The sequence below is a fragment of the Coregonus lavaretus genome (genome assembly GCF_964263955.1).
Source record: "Coregonus lavaretus genome assembly, chromosome: 33".
Taxonomy (NCBI): domain Eukaryota; kingdom Metazoa; phylum Chordata; class Actinopteri; order Salmoniformes; family Salmonidae; genus Coregonus; species Coregonus lavaretus.
In genome coordinates, this window is record NC_140020.1 from 3342075 (window position 1) to 3364744 (window position 22670).

Genomic DNA, 22670 nt, shown 5'->3' on the forward strand with positions numbered 1-22670 from the left:
GACCCAAAACACACCTCCAGGCTGTGTAAGGGCTATTTGACCAAAAAGGAGAGTGATGGAGTGCTGCATCAGATGACCTGGCCTCCACAATTACCTGAACCCAATTGAGATGGAAGGAAAAGCAGCCAACAAGTGCTCAGCATATGTGGGAACTCCTTCAAGACTGTTGGAAAAGCATTCCTCATGAAGCTGGTTGAGAGAATGCCAAGAGTGTGCAAAGCTGTCATCAAGGCGAAGTGTGGCTACTTTGAAGAATCTCAAATATAGAACATATTTTGATTTGTTTAACACTTTTTTGGTTACCACATGATTCAATATGTGTTGTTTCATAGTTTTGATATCTTCACTATTATTCTACAAAGTAATAAATAGTAAAAAATAAAGAAAAACCCTGGAATGAGTAGGTGTGTCCAAACTTTTGACTGGTACTGTATAGACATTGATTGTTGAATAATATGACTTATAAATGCCTCACAAGCTTAGTTGAACTTAGTCTTACTCCTTCACAACCCAAAATATAAGCTTGTTTTACTCCAATGTTTGTAAGTAACAAAATTGTAAACAAACATTGTATATCTTTAATACATGGTTAAAACTATCATTTTGATCTCATGTTGAGCTCTGTCTATGAATTTGAGAATGGTAACATTTCTCCAGCCCCAGCTGTTTACCAAAATGTGGCAGGGTGAACGCTTTCTGGTTGTTTGAATCCCAGATTGGCTCTTTAAGGTATACAGTATTTTCCTTTTGTGAAAAGAAGAGGCAATTGCAGTGAGTGGATAGCAGGGAAATCAATGAAGATAAATAGAAACCGAAGGGGGAATTACTTCCTCCAGAAAGACCCATGGTATCCCCCTACCATGCGCATAAAGAGAGAAGCTTGTATCAGTGGGCAAGCATATAATATAAACGGCTGACACAGTGGAGTTCTTCAGTCTTGAGTAGGATGTAGTCTTGAAGAACTGCTACAAGTGTTGTTCATTTACATTTACATTTACGTAATTTAGCAGACGCTCTTATCCAGAGCGACTTACAGTTAGTGAGTGCATACATTTTTCATTTGTTCATTCAGCTATTCACAATGAGGTTGTCTGCTCTCCATATACTGCCCAGAAGAACGCGGAAAACTATAGGTAAGATAAATGCATCTAGCATAACACATATAAATAGCCTACAATATGCAAAGGTTGTAATGTATTAATAGATAAGAATAGCCTTTTGTTGATGCTCCCCCGAGTGGCACTGCGGTCTAAGGCAGACCCGCTGGTTTGATTCCAGGCTGCATCACAACCGGCCATGATTGGGAGTCCCATAGGGCGTAGTCCGGGTTTGGCCGGTGTAGACCGTCATTGTGAATAAGAATTTGTTCTTAACTGACTTGCTTAGTTAAATAAAAAATGACATTCAGCACATTCTAAATGATAGGATTTCATGTTTAGTATTGTAACATACAGCATGTGATCATTTCACATTTTGTAAGAGGTTGTCTTTCATCACATTGGAAGCACATCATCTGAAAAAGGAAGAGGGGAATATGAAACGTGGTCTTGTTAATATCTGATGCAAATATTTAGGCAATTTACAGTGGGGGAAAAAAAGTATTTAGTCAGCCACCAATTGTGCAAGTTCTCCCACTTAAAAAGATGAGAGAGGCCTGTAATTTTCATCATAGGTACACGTCAACTATGACAGACAAATTGAGATTTTTTTATCCAGAAAATCACATTGTTGTCACGGTTTCGGCCGAGGCTGCTCCTCCTCCTTGTTCGGGCAGGCTTCGGCGGTCGTCGTCCCCGGAGTACTAGCTGCCACCGTTCGATGTTTCATGTTTGTTGGGTTTTGTCTGTTTGTACACCTGTCCCTTGTTAGTGTTTGATTTTGTTTCCTATTTAGTTATCGTGTGTTGGGTCAGGTGTTATGTGTGATTGGTTTTTGTCAAGCTGTTGCTCTCGTTATTACTCTCGTGTTTTGTTGTTTTCGAGAGTCCGCACTGTGTGCGCTATTGTCATTTTTACGCACTGTGTTTATTTGTGCGTAATTTGTATTTTGCCTCCCGGTTGGGTTGGCTGTTCGCCTGTTTGGTGCTGCTTTCGTTGACTAAAGTCTGTTCACGAACGCCCGTGTTTCCTGCGCTTGATTTCCACACCGCATCTACACTCAGCTACTGACAATTGTAGGATTTTTAATGAATTTATTTGCAAATTATGGTGGAAAATAAGTATTTGGTCACCTACAAACAAGCAAGATTTCTGGCTCTCACAGACCTGTAACTTCTTCTTTAAGAGGCTCCTCTGTCCTCCACTCGTTACCTGTATTAATGGCACCTGTTTGAACTTGTTATCAGTATAAAAGACACCTGTCCACAACCTCAAACAGTCACACTCCAAACTCCACTATGGCCAAGACCAAAGAGCTGTCAAAGGACACCAGAAACAAAATTGTAGACCTGCACCAGGCTGGGAAGACTGAATCTGCAATAGGTAAGCAGCTTGGTTTGAAGAAATCAACTGTGGGAGCAATTATTAGGAAATGGAAGACATACAAGACCACTGATAATCTCCCTCGATCTGGAGCTCCACGCAAGATCTCACCCCGTGGGGTCAAAATGATCACAAGAACGGTGAGCAAAAATCCCAGAACCACACGGGGGGACCTAGTGAATGACCTGCAGAGAGCTGGGACCAAAGTAACAAAGCCTACCATCAGTAACACACTACGCCGCCAGGGACTCAAATCCTGCAGTGCCAGATGTCCAGGCCTGTCAGAAGTTTGCTAGAGTGCATTTGGATTATCCAGAAGAGGATTGGGAGAATGTCATATGGTCAGATGAAACCAAAATATAACTTTTTGGTAAAAACTCAACTCGTCGTGTTTGGAGGACAAAGAATGCTGAGTTGCATCCAAAGAACACCATACCTACTGTGAAGCATGGGGGTGGAAACATCATGCTTTGGGGCTGTTTTTCTGCAAAGGGACCAGGACGACTGATCCGTGTAAAGGAAAGAATGAATGGGGCCATGTATCGTGAGATTTTGAGTGAAAACCTCCTTCCATCAGCAAGGGCATTGAAGATGAAACGTGGCTGGGTCTTTCAGCATGACAATGATCCCAAACACACCGCCCGGGCAACGAAGGAGTAGCTTCGTAAGAAGCATTTCAAGGTCCTGGAGTGGCCAAGCCAGTCTCCCCATAGAAAATCTTTGGAGGGAGTTGAAAGTCCGTGTTGCCCAGTGACAGCCCCAAAACATCACTGCTCTAGAGGAGATCTGCATGGAGGAATGGGCCAAAATACCAGCAACAGTGTGTGAAAACCTTGTGAAGACTTACAGAAAACGTTTGACCTGTGTCATTACCAACAAAGGGTATATAACAAAGTATTGAGAAACTTTTGTTATTGACCAAATACTTATTTTCCACCATAATTTGCAAATAAATTCATTAAAAATCCTACAATGTGATTTTCTGGATTTTTTTTTCTCATTTTGTCTGTCATAGTTGACGTGTACCTATGATGAAAATAATTTGGGTGGGAGTGGGAGAACTTGCACAATTGGTGGCTGACTAAATACTTTTTTCCCCCACTGTATGTATGTGGAAGGGACAGGGCGTTACTATGTAGTAGTAAAATCAATGTTTTTATTTTCATAATGATTTGTGTCTCAAGTGTCTCATAAGAATGAAATTGAAATGTTGTTTTTTTCTCCTAATGCTACATTAAATTCTGTAGAGTATGGCAAATTATATATTGATGGATATCGGTCGCCTGTCAAATGTAGGCTATCTAAGCCATCGTCTCCGCCCTCTGTACAGCCATTTTTGATACCATAGCCAAGCCTACGGGTCTATCGATCATTATCAGGCTACGAATAGGTACCGAATGTTCTGAGAGCATGAAAGGTAGGCACATTTTAATTTGGCTTTTTGCACCTTTTGAGCACGTTATTAAATATTAAATAACAACAAATATGTGTCTGCCTTTGTGGTTTTGTTTTGGCTAAGCAGGCTTAACTCTACGTCTGCTATAAGAGAGAGAACGGCTATGGATGTCAAAGGGTTATTTTATGCAACATTCGCCTGCGGTTAAATAGTTTTAATAGAAACCGTTTGTTCAGTGTTGCCTATGTATGTTTTAACCTGAACCCACTATTGTAGCCTATAACTTCGTATTGAGTTTGTTTGCCTACTTTTACCTGTGTCGCAATGAATGGTACGATGTGATTTTCTAATTGCCTAGGCGATAGAAAAAAATTGTTGCAATGTCATGATAGGTTTTATGAAGAGAAAATATTGATGACTGTACAAAATATGTATTTTTTTTTTTTACAGAGGAAGTGGATACGGTTGGACCCGACCCGGTGGCAGCGATGGCTAATCTATCGCCTGCAATGCAGGGCAGTCCCAAAACTGTACATGGGAGGTTTAGGCATAAACTGAAAATACCCAAAATACCAGGCTTTAAGCGACGTCCACGGATCCCCAAACCCAGCACCACCTGCATAGTAGAGAGCAATCCTCCTCCAACAGGTATATGTAGCTACAGTATTAATTGGTCAGAAGTTGTATTCAGCATTCTCTCTGATGTTAGAATGTGTGCATAATATATATAGGCTATAGCCTACTTTAAGGTTAGTTTGGATAGTGCAATAAGTGCATGCACTATGAAGTAGCCTGTATGAAGTACTAGCCTACTACCTCAATATATTGATTTGTCAGATGTATCATCCTTAAAGAGGAACTCTAAACGAAATAAATCAGTGTGTTATTATATTTTATTTTAATGTGAGAAATTATTGGCACAATACATTTGTTGTGTCACGTACAGACTGCACTACAATAACTATTCTAAGTGTAACCCCCAAACCTCAATCATTGTACTTGATGGTATGTGTAAGGGTTGGTGTGAGGTGTGACCCAGGTGCGGTGCAGGATAGACAGTGGGCAGTAGGCAGAGATGGTGAAACAATTATCTTTACTGGTGGTCCCAAAACCAGGATACAAAATAACGGACTTATCACGAAAAATAAAGCAGGAGCAAATTGGTCTCCAAAAACAGGCTGACAGCAAAAATACGAAAAATACTAACTATGACAGAAAACAACAATGAAACAGGGAGAACACTTCTCAAGTACCTGTACTTCCGTCTTGTGATCAGACACTGATTCGTACTGCTTGGCATCAAGAAACTAGCAGAGAAAACTGAGCAAGGGAACATAGGGAAGTGAGGGAATAAATACACAGGTGAACAGGTAGACACAGGTGACACAAATAGGATCATGATTAGTCCAGACTGTGAGTGAGGAGGTGCCTAAGGTTGTCGGAGGAGGACACCTAGTGGGTCACTCCGGAACTGCGACCCCCTCCTGTAACAGGTATGTGATTGTCATAAACATTCTACTTGTTTTCTTTCAGAGGTGGTTTTGGACTTTCTGGAGAACCTGAAGGAAAATCGCTTGGTGGAGGCTTGCCAGCAGTTGCTCTTGCGAGAGGACCAGCTTTTTGGCCAAGAAACCATGACGGCGGAGGGGTTGGGCTGGGTTTGCAACGAGGACAAGGAAGACACTCTCCAAAAAGACTATGAAACCCTGCTGCTCCACTTATGGATGGCAGTTCACGCCACCTTCAGTTCCACACCCTCAGGACAACACATAGAGATACTTCGGAGCGCGGTGGAAACCATAACTCTGCAGGAAGAGAAGGACCAGCAATGGGAAGGGCGGCCCAAAGGCAGGAGCAAGGCCCCCGTGTGGCGGCCACACCAGTGCCGGCGCAACCACGACAACCTGCTTAAAAATATTGTGGAATCCCGGATGAGGAACGCGGCAGTGGAGGAGGACAATGTCAGCGTTAGCAGTGCGGACAACCTGTCAACGTCCATGAAAAGGGAGATCTGTAGGATGGGCAAGTGTCTGAAGGACGACGTTCTCAGGGTGGCCAGGGACGTGAGGGACTGCTACCCCCCAGACTTTGACGTGTGCAACTTGTACATGAGACTTTACCATCAGATGTTCTCAGCAAGGTTAACTGAACTGGCCCGCTCTGGGCTCGATGTGGATGACTGTAATTACCTCCTCTGCTGGGTTAACGATTACTATCCAAAGTAAGTGGGAAATGGGAGGGAAGTTGCCCCGGATTCTTGAAGGGCTTGTTAACTATCAATGTAAGTGATAGGGGCAATTGTGAAATTTTATTTTTTAAATGACCAAATCACGTTTAAGTAATGTCAAACCGCATATGGAGTTGATTTGAGTTGATTTGGCCATTACATTTAGAAAATTGCACAATTTCCCCTATCACTTCCATTAATTGTTAGCTAGCAGTGGCTAAAGTTAGCTGAAGTTTGTAGTGGCTGGAACCATCCCACTGGGCAAAAACTAGTTGAATCAACGTGGAAAACTATTTTGATTTGCAAAAAAGTCTTCAACTTAATGGAATTTCGTTTTCACCCAACTTTTAACATAAATCCAATGACAGGGTGACATTTTTTTGGTTGATTTCACGTTGAATTGACGGTAGTTGACCACTCAACCAAATGTAAATTAAAACTAGACGTTGAACTGACGTCTGTGCCCAGTGGGAAGCCACTACTGTTTGTGGCAGATGCTAAAAGGCTAGTTTCGCTTTTAAAATCTTCTGCTAACGTAAACGCTGCATATTTGGCATCGCTGATAGCTTAAGTTTGTCTACATTATCCTCCACTGTACAGTCTTTGAGTGTTTCTGAGATGTCTTGTATGGTTTCAATCAATTACATGATGTCATTTACAACATGTAATACCATTTTTATATATGTTTCAGTGACATCTTAAAACACAAAGACCTTGAGGGGCACATCAACATTGAGTCTTTGGGAACTCTTTTATCTGAGATGGATCTCACAACAGTGGAGGAGCAGTATCTACTACAAAAAGAGGTAATGAGGATGCCCCAAACAGCTAAATCTAATGAACAGGCTAAATCCATTTGTATACTTCTAGACAATCCTTTCAGAGTAGCCTGGTCCCAGATCTGTTTGTGCTGTCTTGTCAACTGCTATTGTGTGATAATGACCATAGGGTTTGGCAAGATAGTACAAACATACAGTTGAAGTCAGAAGTTTACGTACACTTAGGTTGGAGTCATTAAAACTCGTTTTTCAACCACTCCACAAATTTCTTGTTAACAAACTATAGTTTTGGCAAGTCGGTTAGGACATCTACTTTGTGCATGACACAAGTAATTTTTCCAACAATTGTTTACAGACAGATTATTTCACTTATAATTCACTGTATCACAATTCCAGTGGGTCAGAAGTTTACATACACTAAGTTGACTGTGCCTTTAAACAGCTTGGAAAATTCCAGAAAATGATGTCATGGCTTTAGAAGCTTCTGATAGGCTAATTGACATCATTTGAGTCAATTGGAGGTGTACCTGTGGATGTATTTCAAGGCCTACCTTCAAACTCAGTGCCTCTTTGCTTGACATCATGGGAAAATCAAAAGGAATCAGCCAAGACCTCAGAAAAAAATGTGTAGTTCATCCTTGGGAGCAATTTCCAAACGCCTGAAGGTACCACGTTCATCTGTACAAACAATAGTACGCAAGTATAAACACCATGGGACCACGCAGCCGTCATACCGCTCAGGAAGGAGACGCGTTCTGTCTCCTAGAGATGAACGTACTTTGGTGCGAAAAGTGCAAATCAATCCCAGAACAACAGCAAAGGACCTTGTGAATATGCTGGAGGAAACCGGTACAAAAGTATCTATATCCACAGTAAAACGAGTCCTATATCGACATAACCTGAAAGGCCGCTCAGCAAAGAAGAAGCCACTGCTCCAAAACCGCCATAAAAAAGCCAGTTTGCAACTGCACATGGGGACAAAGATCGTACTTTTTGGAGAAATATCCTCTGGTCTGATGAAACAAAAATAGAACTGTTTGGCCATAATGACCCTCGTTATGTTTGGAGGGAAAAGAGGGACACTTGCAAGCCGAAGAACACCATCCCAACCATGAAGCACGGGGGTGGCAGCATCATGCTGTGGGGGTGCTTTGCTGCAGGAGGGACTGGTGCACTTCACAAAATAGATGGCATAATGAGGTAGGGAAATTATGTGGATATATTGAAGCAGCATCTCAAGACATCAGTCAGGAAGTTAAAGCTTGGTCGCAAATGGCTCTTCTAAATGGACAATGACCCCAAGCATACTTCCAAAGTTGTGGCAAAATGGCTTAAGGACAACAAAGTCAAGGTATTGGAGTGGCCATCACAAAGCCCTGACCTCAATCGTATAGAACATTTGTGGGCAGAACTGAAAAAGCGTGTGCGAGCAAGGAGGCCTACAAACCTGACTCAGTTACACCAGCTCTGTCAGGAGGAATTGGCCAAAATTCACCCAACTTATTGTGGGAAGCTTGTGGAAGGCTACCCGAAACATTTGACCCAAGTTAAACAATTTAAAGGCAATGCTACCAAAAACTAATTGAGTGTATGTAAACTTCTGACCCACTGGGAATGTGATGAAAGAAATAAAAGCTGAAATAAATCATTCTCTCTACTATTATTCTGACATTTCACATTCTTAAAATAAAGTGGTGATCCTAACTGACCTAAGAGAGGGAATTTTTACTAGGATTAAATGTCAGGAATTGTGAAAAACTGAGTTTAAATGTATTTGGCTAAGGTGTATGTAAACTTCCGACTTCAACTGTATCTGCGACCAGGCTACTTTCAGGATGCTTTAGAATTTGAAATAATGTATTATTTTATAATGTTGTATACAATGTCTTTCAGAACCATAGTGTTAAGCTTACAGACTTGTGATGACCTGTGCTATGTTGTTTTCAGAGTAAAGTCAGGACCTGGCTCTCCAATGCTCTCAGTAAGGAGGAGGAGGGTTGGCTCAGTGGAAAGAGTCCAGAACTCATTGACGGGTACTGCTTCTCTCCTCTGGCCATAGACGTCATACAGGTTGATAGCTATTGGATTACTACTACTACTTCTTCTAGTACTTTTCTGTTTTCAGCCCTACTCTGTCTTTGACCTGAACATGTTCTTCTTTGTTTTCAAACTACAGATATGAAGTTGGTTTCTACAAGCTTTCATATTAACATGTCAACCTTGACATAATTCCATTTAAAGGGACATTACCCTCCAAAAACCAAAGTTTGTCTGATATTTTCAGACCTCAAAACAATGAGCACCATAAGTCAGAAATATTTAATAAATCCATGTACATTTCAGACATTTCTAGACTGAATTGAGTTGACATGGAATTGACCCCATCCCTGCTCTAAGCAGTTTTGACTGTAGAGGGTCAGGTTTGATCTGCTAATACTGTATGTTGTTCTGTTTAATAGGCTGTTGATGGGTCCATGAGAGAGGCCAGGACTATTCTGGGCAGTGAGGCTAAAGCCCAGAGAATCCTGTGTCAGCTGGACAGCTTCTTGATAAGGTAGTGTACCCATTCCTTATACAGTGCCTTGCTAAATTATTCATCCCCCTTGGCGTTTTTCCTATTTTCTTGCATTACAACCTGTAATTTAAATGGATTTTTATTTGGATTTCATGTAATGGACATACACAAAATAGTCCAAAATTGGTGAAGTAAAATGAAAAGAATAACTTGTTTCCAAAAATTCTAAAAAAATAAATAAGGAAAAGTTGTGCGTGCATATGTATTAACCCCCTTTGCTATGAAGCCCCTAAATAAGATCTGGGGCAACCAATTACCTTCAGAAGTCACATAATTAGTTAAATAAAGTCCACCTGTGTGCAATCTAAGTGTCACATGATCTGTCACATGATCTCCGTATATATACATCTGTTCTGAAAGGCCCCAGAGTCTGCAACACCACTAAGCAAGGGGCACCATGAAGACCAAGGAGCTCTCCAAACAGGTCAGGGACAAAGTTGTGGAGAAGTACAGATCAGGGTTGGTTTATAAAAAAATATCAGAAACGTTTAACATCCCACGGAGTACCATTGAATCCATTATTAAAAAATTGAAAGAATATGGCACCACAACAAACCTGCCAAGAGAGGGCCGCCCACCAAAACTCACGGACCAGGCAAGGAGGCCATTAATCAGAGAAGCAACAAAGAGACCAAAGATAACCCTGAAGGAGCTGCAAAGCTCCACAGCGGAGATTGGAGTATCTGTCCATAGGACCACTTTAAGCCGTACACTCCACAGAGCTGGGCTTTATGGAAGAGTGGCCAGAAAAAAGCCATTGCTTAAAGGAAAAAATAAGCAAACACGTTTGGTGTTCGCCAAAAGGCATGTGGGAGACTCCCCAAACATATGGAAGAAGGTACTCTGGTCAGATGAGACCAAAATTTAGCTTTTTGGCCATCAAGGAAAACACTGTCTGGCGCAAACCCAACACCTCTCATCACCCGAAAACACCAACCCACAGTGAAGCATGGTGGTGGCAGCATCATGCTGTGGGGATGTTTTTCATCGGCAGGGACTGGGAAACTGGTCAGAATTGAAGGAATGATGGATGGCGCTAAATACAGGGAAATTCTTGAGGGAAACCTGTTTCAGTCTTCCAGAGATTTGAGACTGGGACGGAGGTTCACCTTCCAGCATGACAATGACCCTCAGCATACTGCTAAAGCAACACTTGAGTGGTTTAAGAGGAAACATTTAAATGTCTTGGAATGGGCTAGTCAAAGTCCAGACCTCAATCCAATTGAGAATCTGTGGTATGACTTCAAGATTGCTGTACACCAGCGGAACCCATCCAACTTGAAGGAGCTGGAGCAGTTTTGCCTTGAAGAATGGGCAAAAATCCCAGTGGCTAGATGTGCCAAGCTTATAGAGACATACCCCAAGAAACTTGCAGCTGTAATTGCTGCAAAAGGTGGCTCTACAAAGTATTGAATAGTTATTCACGCTCAAGTTTTCTGTTTTTTTGTCTTATTTATTGTTTGTTTCACCTCAAAAAATATTTTGCATCTTCAAAGTGGTTGGGATGTTCTGTAAATCAAATGATACATACCCACACAAAAATCCATTTTAAATCCAGGCTCTAAGGCAAAAAAACAGGAAAAATGCCAAGGGGGGTGAATACTTTTGTAAGCCACGGTAGCTCTGGCCACTGGGTCGTGTTCATTAGGCACCAAATGGAAGAAAACTGACGGAAACAGAGAGAGACTACCTGGACTTGTCCAATAAGTAACACAGATTTTCCTTTTCTATTGCAAAACATTTGGGTTGTGTGCCCTAATGAACACAACCTGTCGTAGTTGGACGTTTATTTTTCCATTGTTCTAATGAACTTAATCACCAAGTTTCTATTGATAACCAAATAACTTTTTGCATTAAGTTTGAATGGTTTGGCATAGGGCTGTCCACATTGTGCAAAATAATATTTTACTGAAGAACATGCACTTTGATATCCAGCATCATGCTCAAAGCCATTGGATGAGCTTACTATGTTCTGGTTTCACATCCACAGACAAATTGCAGAATTCTATATGACCTTTTTCCTGGGAAATGTTGGTAATTCAACCTTGGTGTTCAACTGTCTTGTTGCAGACTGTCTTTGACCCTGTTTAGTTTATAATGGATATGTATGCTACAAATGAGTAATATGCACTGCAGTGTTATTATTCAACCTTTTACTGACATGATAAAGAAGAACCTGGAGATGCATGTTGACATTTTGTACAATGTATATTTGCAGCTATAAGAAATCTCTTGAAGAATTTGTGAAGAGGAGACGGGAGAACACTCAGGCAGTCGTGAAAGCTAACCTGGTTAGCATCGAACAATTCAGGTAGGCTAATGACTGTTGCTCATTTCACCAAGTCATTTGTTTCATAAAATTGCATTTTGTGTGGTAATTTGTTTGGAATTTGAAGGGTAGCTAGCTACACACAAGCTTCATAACACACGTATAACCCTTATATAAAACATTCATAAGCACTAAATAAGCATTTCATACATGCTTTTTGTTTCTACTAATCCCCAACCCCCCCTTCTCATGAAACAGTCTTGATCTACATGCATGCAGTATTGTCTCTTAATCTGAAGTTCTATCGTTTGTTCTACCTATCTACCTACTTTTAGACACTCTAGGAAAGTAGCTTTGAACTGCCATTGTCATTCTATCCCTCCATGCCTCCCAACCTCTTATTTGAGTTCATAAATCCCACATTGATATAATTATATTGGCTCCTCCTCTACAGAGACTTCATAGTGAGAAGAGAGGTGTCGATCTCAGAAGAGATCCAGACAAGCTGTATGTCCACAATGGCAGACCTGAGAGACTGTGGCTACGGATACTTCACCAGTCCCATACACGAGGAGCTCAGGGTAGGCTACATGTGGCAGCAGAGACACCAAGCATAATAGTATAGCAATACTCCAGTATACAATGTTACCTCTGCATCGTTAATTTGGTTGACTTTTGTCATCTAGTTCAAAATCCCAGACAGCCTTTCTCAAGTTAGATGATTTGAACTTACCAACGAGTTAAACAGGCCTCTGGATAGAACCATAGTTAAAATCTGGGTAACACTTTACTGTAGGTGTCCTTATGCATGCATTCATAAGCCATTATAACAGCCATATAACATTTGTCATAAGCTGTCATAAGTCATTTTCAATAGTTATGAGTCACGGCATGAGACGTTATTTGTCCGGTGTTAGAAATCACTGTTCATCCTGTTGTCATATGCTCTAATGTCAACTGTTAATACAACTGCTATTATACAGTCGTCTTGACAACAACATTCTTCCGTGGGAATGTCAGTACTTCAAAACAAATCAAATCAAATTTTATTTGTCACACACACGTGTTTAGCAGATGTTATTGCGGGTGTAACGAAATGCTTGTGCTTCTAGCTCCGACAGTGCCGTAATATCTAACAAGTAATATCTAACAATTTCACAACATATACCCTATACACACAAATCTAGTAAGGAATGAAATTTAAGAATATATACATATATGGACAAGCAATGACAGCGCGGCATGGACTAAGATACAGTATATACATATGAGATGAGTAGTGCAAGATATGTAAACATTATTAAAGTGACTAGTGTTCCATCTCTTAAAGTGGCCAGTGATTTCAATAGGCAGCAGCAGCCTCTAATGTGCTAGTGATGGCTATTTAACAGTGTGATGGCCTTGAGATAGAAGCTGTTTTTCATTCTCTCGGTCCCAGCTTTGATCCACCTGTACTGACCTCGCCTTCTGGATGATAGCGGGGTGAACAGGCAGTGGCTCGGGTGGTTGATGTCCTTGATGATCTTTTTGGCCTTCCTGTGACATCGGGTGATGTAGGTATCTTGTAGGGCGGGTAGTTTCCCCCCAGTAATGCATTTGGCAGACCGCACCACCCTCTGTAGAGCTCTGCGGTTGCGGGCAGTGTAGTTGCCGTACCAGGCGGTAATACAGCCCGGCAGGATGCTCTCAATTGTGCATCTGTAAAAGTTTGTGAGGGTTTTAGGTGCCAAGCCAAATTTCTCCAGCCTCCTGAGGTTGAAGAGGCTCTGTTGCGCCTTCTTCACCACACTGTCTGCATGGGTGGACTATTTCTGTTTGTCAGTGATGTGTACGCCAAGGAACTTGAAGCTTTCCACCTTCTCCACTGCGGTCCCGTCGATATGGATAGGGGGGTGCACCCTCTGCTGTTTCCTGAAGTCCACGATCATCTCCTTTGTTTTGTTGACGTTGAGTGAGAGGTTATTATCCTGGCACCACACTCCCAGTGCCCTCACCTCCTCCCTGTAGGCAGTCTCATCATTGTTGGTAATCAAGCCTACTACTGTTGTGTCATCTGCAAACTTGATGATTGAGTTGGAGGCGTGGTTGGCCACGCAGTCATGGGTGAACAGGGATCACAGGAGGGGCTGAGCACGCACCCTTGTGGAGCCCCAGTGTTGAGGACCAGCGAAGTGGAAATGTTGTTTCCTACCTTCATCACCTGGGGGCGGCCCGTCAGGAAGTCCAGGACCCAGTTGCACAGGGCGGGGTTCAGACCCAGGGCCTCAAGCTTAATGATGAGCTTGGAGGGTACTATGGTGTTGAATGCTGAGCTATAGTCAATGACAGCATTCTTACATAGGTATTCCTCTTGTCCAGATGGGATAGGGCAGTGTGCAGTGTGATGGCGATTGCATTGTCTGTGGATCTATTGGGGCGGTAAGCAAATTGAAGTGGGTCTAGGGTGACAGGTAAGGTAGAGGTGATATGATTCTTGACTCTCAAAGCAATTCATGATGATAGAGGTGAGTGCTACAGGGCGATAGTCATTTAGTTCAGTTACCTTTGCTTTCTTGTGTACAGGAACAATGGTGGCCATCTTGAAGCATGTGGGAACAGCAGACTGGGAAAGGGAGAGATTGAATATGTCCGTAAACACACCAGCCAGCTGGTCTGAGCATGTCCTGAGGACACGGCTAGGGATGCCGTCTGGGCCGGCAGCCAAGCGGGGGTTAACATGCTTAAATGTCTTACTCACGTCGGCCACAGAGAAGGAAAGGCCACAGTCCTTGGTAGTGGGCCTCGTCGGTGGCACTGTGTTATCCTCAAAGCGGGCGAAGAAGGTGTTTAGCTTGTCTGGAAGCGAGACGTCTGTGTCGGCGATGTGGCTGGTTTTCCTTTTGTAGTCCGTGATTGTCTGTAGACCCTGCCACATACGTCTCGTGTCTGAGCCGTTGAATTGCAACTCCACTTTGTCTCTATACTGATGTTTTTCCAGTTGAATTGCCTTGCGGAGTGAGTAGCTACACTGTTTGTATTCTGCCATATTCCCAGTCACCTTGCCATGGTTAAATGCGGTGGTTCGCGCTTTCAGTTTTGCGCAAATGCTGCCATCTATCCACAGTTTCTGGTTAGGGTAGGTTTTAATAGTCACAGTTGGCACAACATCACCTATACACTTCCTGATAAACTCAGTCACCGTTTCAGTGTATTCATCTAAATTATTTTCGCAAGCTACCCGGAACATATCCCAGTCTGCGTGATCAAAACAATCTTGAAGTGTGGATTCCGAATGGTCAGACCAGCGTTGAATCGTCCTTAGCGCGGGTAATTCCTGTTTGAGTTTCAGCCTATAGGAAGGGAGGAGCAAAATGGAGTCATGGTCAGATTTGCCGAAAGGAGGCCGGAGGAGGGCCTTATAACCATCCCGGAAGTTCGAATAGCAATGGGCGAGGATTTTGGCAGCGCGAGTACAACAGTCGATATGTTGATAGAACTTCGGCAGCCTAGTCCTCAAATTTGCTTTGTTAAAATACCCGGCTACAATAAATGCAGCCTCAGGATATGTGGTTTCCAGTTTGCATAAAGTCCTGTGAAGTTCTTTGAGGGCCGTCGTGGTATCGGCTTGAGGGTGGATGTACTATAACCGAATACAATTCTCTTGGGAGATAATACAGTCGGTATTTGATTGTGAGGTATTCTAGGTCGGGTGAACAGAAGGACTTAAGTTCCTGTATGTTACTACAATTATTTGTGGTAACATACAGGAATAAGGCTGTAACGTAACAAAATGTGGAAAAAGTCAAGGGTTCTGAATACTTTTCTGTATGCACTGTACATGTCCGTACATACACATAACAAGTAGGTCACATGGGGGAGAGGCATTGGAGATGTTGCTTTATTTCTTTTTTCTGTGAACCTTTGTTCTTCTTATCTAATCTAACAGTAGGAAGGAGGGAGAATAAATATAAGCCTTCAGGAGAAACCCCTCCTAAATGGTTTCCGATGTTTGAAGGGCAAAGCATGACTGTGGGTCACAATGTTGTGATCCAAGTGACCACTCAAATCACATGGCCTGGACATTTTACATTTAAGTCATTTAGCAGACGCTCTTATCCAGAGCGACTTACAGGAGCAATCAGGGTTAAGTGCCGTGCTTAAGGGCACATCGACAGATTTTTCACCTAGTCGGCTCGGGGATTAGAACCAGCGACCTTTCGGTTACTGGCACAACGCTCTTACCCACTAAGCTACCTGCCGCCCCCATCTTTGTGGGTTACAGATTGTCCATGTTTTTCTCCCATAAAGTTTTTACTTTGCTCTTCAGTTGTGATGAAACAGTTCACGTATATTCTGGGTGGATAATGTGGATTTGATTTTTACACATTTGTTAAATTCTCATTTTAGTATTATTGTTATTATTATTTTATTTTTTTTCAAATTAGTGGAATAGAGAGGGAATTGATTTTAACTTTAACTAATATGAAGTTGTTATGACGGTACAACTGTTAGCAGTTCATGCTATTCTTCAATAACACAGACCCCAAAGCAAATCAGGGGGAGAAAAGTATATTTATTCAAAGAGAACAAATCATAGTTGTTATGCTGGAAAGTAGATGGTAGATGTTCATTCTTCCCTGTCCTCAATGTTTCTCCACTGAACAAAGAGACATGATGTAGTTTATAGCCTCAAGCCTAGCATGTGGCTGACCAATTAGAATTTCTTGCAATAAAATTGGGCCAATGGCCAAACGCCAAGTATCCTGTTTCAGGCTCAATGTATAGACAATTTCGACCAATGAGAACTTGCCACATGTAGCTATGAATCCTGGACTGAAACCCCTACACAGATTCTAAACAGATGTTGAACTGAAAAACAACTATTTCCATTGATCGTTAATTCCCTATTGACCTATAGTCCTCTATTGACCACTAGTCCTCTGCGTTGTGTATTTATCTTAAAATATTCTTACATGTTCTGACCACTGTTATCAACTGTATCAAGGTCGGATATTGACCTCTGCATCACTTCCTGTCTCCTCAGATGCAGTACCGTAGGCTGTGGACACAGGCCTGGTTTACTGGGGGTCAGATGGTACTGGATGACCTTCTGGGGACGCTGGACAGACACATGCAGCAATTCACAGACCTCAAACCCATCTGTATGGAGGTAAGGTTACACTCACACACACACCAACAGATGTGTGAAAACACAGACTCGTACACACACACACACACACACACACACAGTGACATTACACACACAGTGACGTTTGTGTGTGTGTGTGTGTGTGTGTGTGTGTGTGTGTGTGTGTGTAGGAGCTGCTGGGCCGGCTCCACATGGAGATGATGGTGGAGTATGTGAAGAGGATGATGAAGAGGAAGATGAGGCTGAAGGACAAGGAGCAGCAGGAAGCAGCAGCCATGTTACTGGCTGACAGCAGCAAACTGAGCACCTACTTTACTGAAGCAGTAAGCACTGTTAATGTACACAAACACATGAAAGTAATAGCATTATTCTTGCTCTGACACACAAAACCAACTCAAACACACACTTCAAAACATTTATACTAAGAATTGTTTTATTTAAAATGTTTATGATGTATAAAGAATAAGAAAGAAAGAAAGAAAGATTGAAAAAAACGAATTAACCCCCTAGAGGCCTAATGCATCAATCTAAAATCCCCATCAAAATCCGTCAATTTAAGCTAGAGATATACGTTTTTTTTGCAATCCACTGCATCCTCCGATGTTGCACTTCTGCATCTGCGGTGAAAGGTGGCAGACCTAGAGGTCTGTTTGTCAGACCATGAGACATCCCGAAAATTGGTCTTCTCACGCAAACGTCTGTAGGTTCTGAACGGTTTGACCTACAAACTATTATGCCTACTCTATGGAAAGGGAAGACTCTCACGAACACATTTTGCTCCAAGACCCCCACAAGTGTCAGGGGACTCGTACTGTCGATGTGCCAACTTCTGTTTCTAGCGTCCAAACCGTTTGGGGTACAAACTAATGTGACCCCACTGTGGAAAGGGGAGATTCTCACTATGGTGTTCTCCGTTGTGCTCTACGACCCCCACAAGAGTCACGGGACTCGTCTGAAGGTAACCGGCATCGGTTTAAAAAAATGAATGGAAGTATGAAGGTCGTTTTGTGCCTACCCCAAAAAGGGGTTAAATATGTGTAAAAAAAAAAAAAAGAACTTACAATATTTCCTGAGCTTTCCTATATCTTCTAGATAAACTTCTTCTTCAAAACCTTGTTTCTTATTATTTATTTTTTGACTGTCTTTTTTTTTGCCATTTATGAATGTGTTACTCAATGCGTTTCTCTGGGCTGTAGTAGTAAAGGTCAAATTCAATATTTTATCAAAAAATAATAGATACCTAAAGGGGTCCTACAATTCAGTCAAATAGCTAAATGATCCATATGAGCATCTTAAAACAATTCCATAAATCAGCTTAGAACCACCCCCCTCATGGCTACAGACGTGCTACGGGTCGGTAGTAATTTAGGCAGGTTACCTTAGTGTTCTTGGGCACAGGGACTATGGTGGTCTGCTTGAAACATGTTGGTATTACAGACTCAGACAGGGAGAGGTTGAAAATGTCAGTGAAGACACTTGCCAGTTGGTCAGCGCATGCTCGGAGTACACGTCCTGTTGATCCATCTGGCCCTGCGGCCTTGAGAATGTTGACCTGTTTAAAGGTCTTACTCATATCGGCTACGGAGAGCGTGATCACACAGTCATCCGGAACAGCAGATGCTCTCATGCATGCTTCAGTGTTACTTGCCTCGAAGCGAGCATAGAAGTAATTTAGCTAGTCTGGTATGCTCGTGTCACTGGGCAGCTCGCAGCTGTTTTTCCCTTTGTAGTCTGTAATAGTTTGCAAGCCCTGCCACATCCGACGAGCGTCAGAGCCGGTGTAGTACGATTCGATCTTAGTCCTGTATTGACGTTTTGCCTGTTTGATGGTTCGTCGGAGGGCATAGCGGGATATCTTATAAGCTTCCGGGTTAGAGTCCCGCTCCTTGAAAGCGGCAGCTCTACCCTTTAGCTCAGTGCGGATGTTGCCTGTAATCCATGGCTTCTGGTTGGGGTATGTACGTACAGTCACTGTGGGGACGACGTCATCGATGCACTTATTGATGAAGCCAGTGACTGATGTGGTGTACTCCTCAATGCCATCGGAAGAATCCCGGAACATATTCTAGTCTGTGCTAGCAAAACAGTCCTGTAGCTTAGCTTCTGCTTCCTGCTTTAGTTTTTGCTTGTAAGCAGGAATCAGGAGGATAGAATTATGGTCAGATTTGCCAAATGGAGGGCGAGGGAGAGCTCTGTGTGTGGAGTAAAGGTGGTCTAGAGTTTTTTTCCCCTCTGGTTGCACATTTAACATGCTGGTAGAAATGAGGTAAAACGGATTTAAGTTTCCCTGCATTAAAGTCCCCGGCCACTAGGAGCACCGCCTCTGGACGAGCGTTTCCTGTTTGCTTATGGCCGTAAACAGTAAATTGAGTGCGGTCTTAGTGCCAGCATCGGTTTGTGGTGGTAAATAGACAGCTACGAAGAATATAGATGAAAACTCTCTTGGTAGATAGTGTGGTCTACAGCTTATCATGAGATACTCTACTTCAGATGAGCAAAACCTAGAAACTTCCTTAGATATCGTGCACCAGCTGTTGTTTACAAATATACATATACCGCCACCTCTTGTCTTACCAGAGGCTGCTGTTCTATCCTGCCGATACAGTGTATAACCCGCCAGCTGTATGTTATTCATGTCATTGTTCAGCCACGACTCGGTGAAACATAAGATATTACAGTTTTTTATGTCCCGTTGGTAGGATATTTGTGCCTGTAGTTTGTCCACTTTAATATCAAGCTATTGTAAGTTGGCCAATAGTATCGATGGCAAAGGCAGATTGGCCACTCGTCGCCGGCTCCTTACCAAGCACCCCGATCTCCTTCCGCAATATCTCCTTTTTTTTCTACTGCAATTGACGGGGATGAGGGCCCTGTCGGGTGTCTGGAGCAAATCCCTCTCGTCAGACTCATAAAATTAAAATTATTTGTCCAGTTCAAGGTGAGTAATCGCTGTTCTGATGTCCAGAAGCTCTTTTCGGTCATAAGAGACGGTAGCAGCAACATTATGTACAAAATAAGTTACAAACAGGCTGCCTGCTCCTGGACACGCTGCTTGGTCCTGGTATGGTGGGATCTTCTGTCACGATCGTCGTATGGAGTAGACCAATGCGCAGCGTTAGTTGCGAACATACTTCTTTATTAAGTGAATAACGACAAAAACAACAAACACGATAACGTGACAGCCAACGGTCAAACACAAACCTAACTAGAACAAGATCCCACAACCACAAAGGGAAAACAGACAGTTTAAATATGGCTCCCAATCAGAGACAACCAGCCACAGCTGACACTCGTTGCCTCTGATTGGGAGTCACTCTGGCCAACATAGAAACAGACAAACCAGAACTCCCAACATAGAAATACACCACATAGAATGACCCCACCCTGGCTCAACATATAGAGTCCCAGAGCCCGGGTGTGACAGTACCCCCCCCTAAAGGCGCGGACTGCGACCGCGCCTCAACTTGAACAAAACAGGGGAGGGCTGGGTGGGCATTCCTCCTCGGCGGCGGTTCTGGCTCCGGGCTTGCCCACCACCCTCCAATCATCCCCCCATAGCGCCCCTGGTCCGATCTGGCCCCGCTGGCTGGAGCTGAACTGGACATAGTAGGAGCGGATAGCTTCAGCTCCGTTGTGGAGCAGCTGACCGGTACCTGATTAGGCACCGGTGACCCAGGCACGGGTTGTGCCGGACTGACGACACGCACCCCTGGCTTGGTGCGTGAGGCAGGAACGGACTGGACCGGGCTGACGATGCGATGGCTTGGTGCGTGGAGCAGCAACGGGCCGGACCGGGCTGACGATACGCACCCCTGGCTTGGTGCGTGGAGCAGGAATGGACCGGACCGGGCTGACGATACGCACCCCTGGCTTGGTGCGTAGAGCAGGAACGGGCCTTACCAGGCTGACGACTCGCACCCCTGGCTTGGTGCGTGGAGCAGCAACGGGCCGGACCGGGCTGACGATGCGCACCCCTGGCTTGGTGCGTGGAGCCGGAACGGGCCTTACCGGGCTGACGACTCGCACCCCTGGCTTGGTGCGTGGAGCCGGAACGGGCTTTACCGGGCTGACGACTCGCACCCCTGGCTTGGTGCGTGGAGCAGCAACGGGCTTTACCAGGCTGACGACTCGCACCCCTGGCTTGGTGCGTGGAGGAGGAACGGGCCTTACCAGGCTGACGACTCGCACCCCTGGCTTGGTGCGTGGAGGAGGAACGGGCCTTACCAGGCTGACGACTCGCACCCCTGGCTTGGTGCGAGTAGCAGGAACAGGCCGGGCCGGGCTGGCGACGCGCACCGTAGGCTTGGTGCGTGGAGCAGCAACGGGCCTTACCAGGCTGACGACTCGCACCCCTGGCTTGGTGCGAGTAGCAGGAACGGGCTGGACCAGGCTGACGACTCGCACCCCTGGCTTGGTGCGAGTAGCAGGAACGGGCTGGACCAGGCTGACGACTCGCACCCCTGGCTTGGTGCGAGTAGCAGGAACGGGCTGGACCAGGCTGACGACTCGCACCCCTGGCTTGGTGTGTGGAGGAGGAACGGGCCTTACCAGGCTGACGTCGCGCACCGTAGGCTTGGTGCGAGTGGCAGGAACAGGCCGGGCCGGGCTGGCGACGCGCACCGTAGGCTTGGTGCGTGGAGCAGCAACGGGCCTTACCAGGCTGACGACTCGCACCCCTGGCTTGGTGCGAGTAGCAGGAACGGGCTGGACCAGGCTGACGACTCGCACCCCTGGCTTGGTGCGAGTAGCAGGAACGGGCTGGACCAGGCTGACGACTCGCACCCCTGGCTTGGTGCGAGTGGCAGGAACAGGCCGGGCCGGGCTGGCGACGCGCACCGTAGGCTTGGTGCGAGTGGCAGGAACAGCCTGGGCCGGGCTGGCGACGCGCACCGTAGGCTTGGTGCGAGTGGCAGGAACAGGCCGGGCCGGGCTGGCGACGCGCACCTTAGGCTTGGTGCGAGGGGCAGGAACAGGCCGGGCCGGGCTGGCGACGCACACCGTAGGCTTGGTGCGAGGGGCAGGAACAGGCCGGGCCGGGCTGGCGACGCACACCGTAGGCTTGGTGCGAGGGGCAGGAACAGGCCGGGCCGGGCTGGCGACGCACACCGTAGGCTTGGTGCGAGGGGCAGGAACAGGCCGGGCCGGGCTGGCGACGCACACCGTAGGCTTGGTGCGAGGGGCAGGAACAGGCCGGGCCGGGCTGGCGACGCGCACCGTACACTTAGTGCGAGGGGCAGGAACCGGCCGGGCCGGGCTGGCGACGCGCACCGTACACTTGGTGCGAGGGGCAGGAACAGGCCGGGCCGGGCTGGCGACGCACACCGTAGGTTTGGTGCGAGGAGCAGGAACAGGCCGGGCCGGGCTGGCGACGCGCACCGTAGGCTTGGTGCGAGTGGCAGGAACAGGCCGGGCCGGGCTGGCGACGCACACCGTAGGTTTGGTGCGAGGAGCAGGAACAGGCCGGGCCGGGCTGGCGACGCGCACCGTAGGCTTGGTGCGAGTGGCAGGAACAGGCCGGGCCGGGCTGGCGACGCGCACCGTAGACTTGGTGCGAGTGGCAGGAACAGGCCGGGCCGGGCTGGCGACGCGCACCATAGGTTTGGTGCGAGGAGCAGGAACAGGCCGGGCCGGGCTGGCGACGCACACCGTAGGCTTGGTGCGAGGGGCAGGAACAGGCCGGACCGGGCTGGCGACGCACACCGTAGGCTTGGTGCGAGGGGCAGGAACAGGCCGGGCCGGGCTGGCGACGCGCACCGTAGGCTTGGTGCGAGAGGCAGGAACAGGCCGGGCCGGGCTGGCGACGCGCACCGTACACT

General features: G+C 45.4%; 1 protein-coding gene across 1 annotated transcript in view; it reads left to right on the plus strand.

Moving 5' to 3' along the window:
* Positions 1-5415: 5415 nt before the first annotated feature.
* tnfaip2a (tumor necrosis factor, alpha-induced protein 2a) overlaps positions 5416-22670 on the plus strand; it is a 31004-nt gene continuing 13749 nt past the window's right edge. Inside the window, exons 1-8 of the mRNA XM_084150847.1 lie at positions 5416-6097; positions 6795-6909; positions 8830-8952; positions 9342-9436; positions 11676-11768; positions 12181-12307; positions 16750-16875; positions 17025-17177. Of these exons, the coding sequence (XP_084006973.1) occupies positions 5511-6097; positions 6795-6909; positions 8830-8952; positions 9342-9436; positions 11676-11768; positions 12181-12307; positions 16750-16875; positions 17025-17177 (1419 nt within the window). The 5' untranslated portion in view covers positions 5416-5510. The remainder of the gene's footprint in view (positions 6098-6794; positions 6910-8829; positions 8953-9341; positions 9437-11675; positions 11769-12180; positions 12308-16749; positions 16876-17024; positions 17178-22670) is intronic.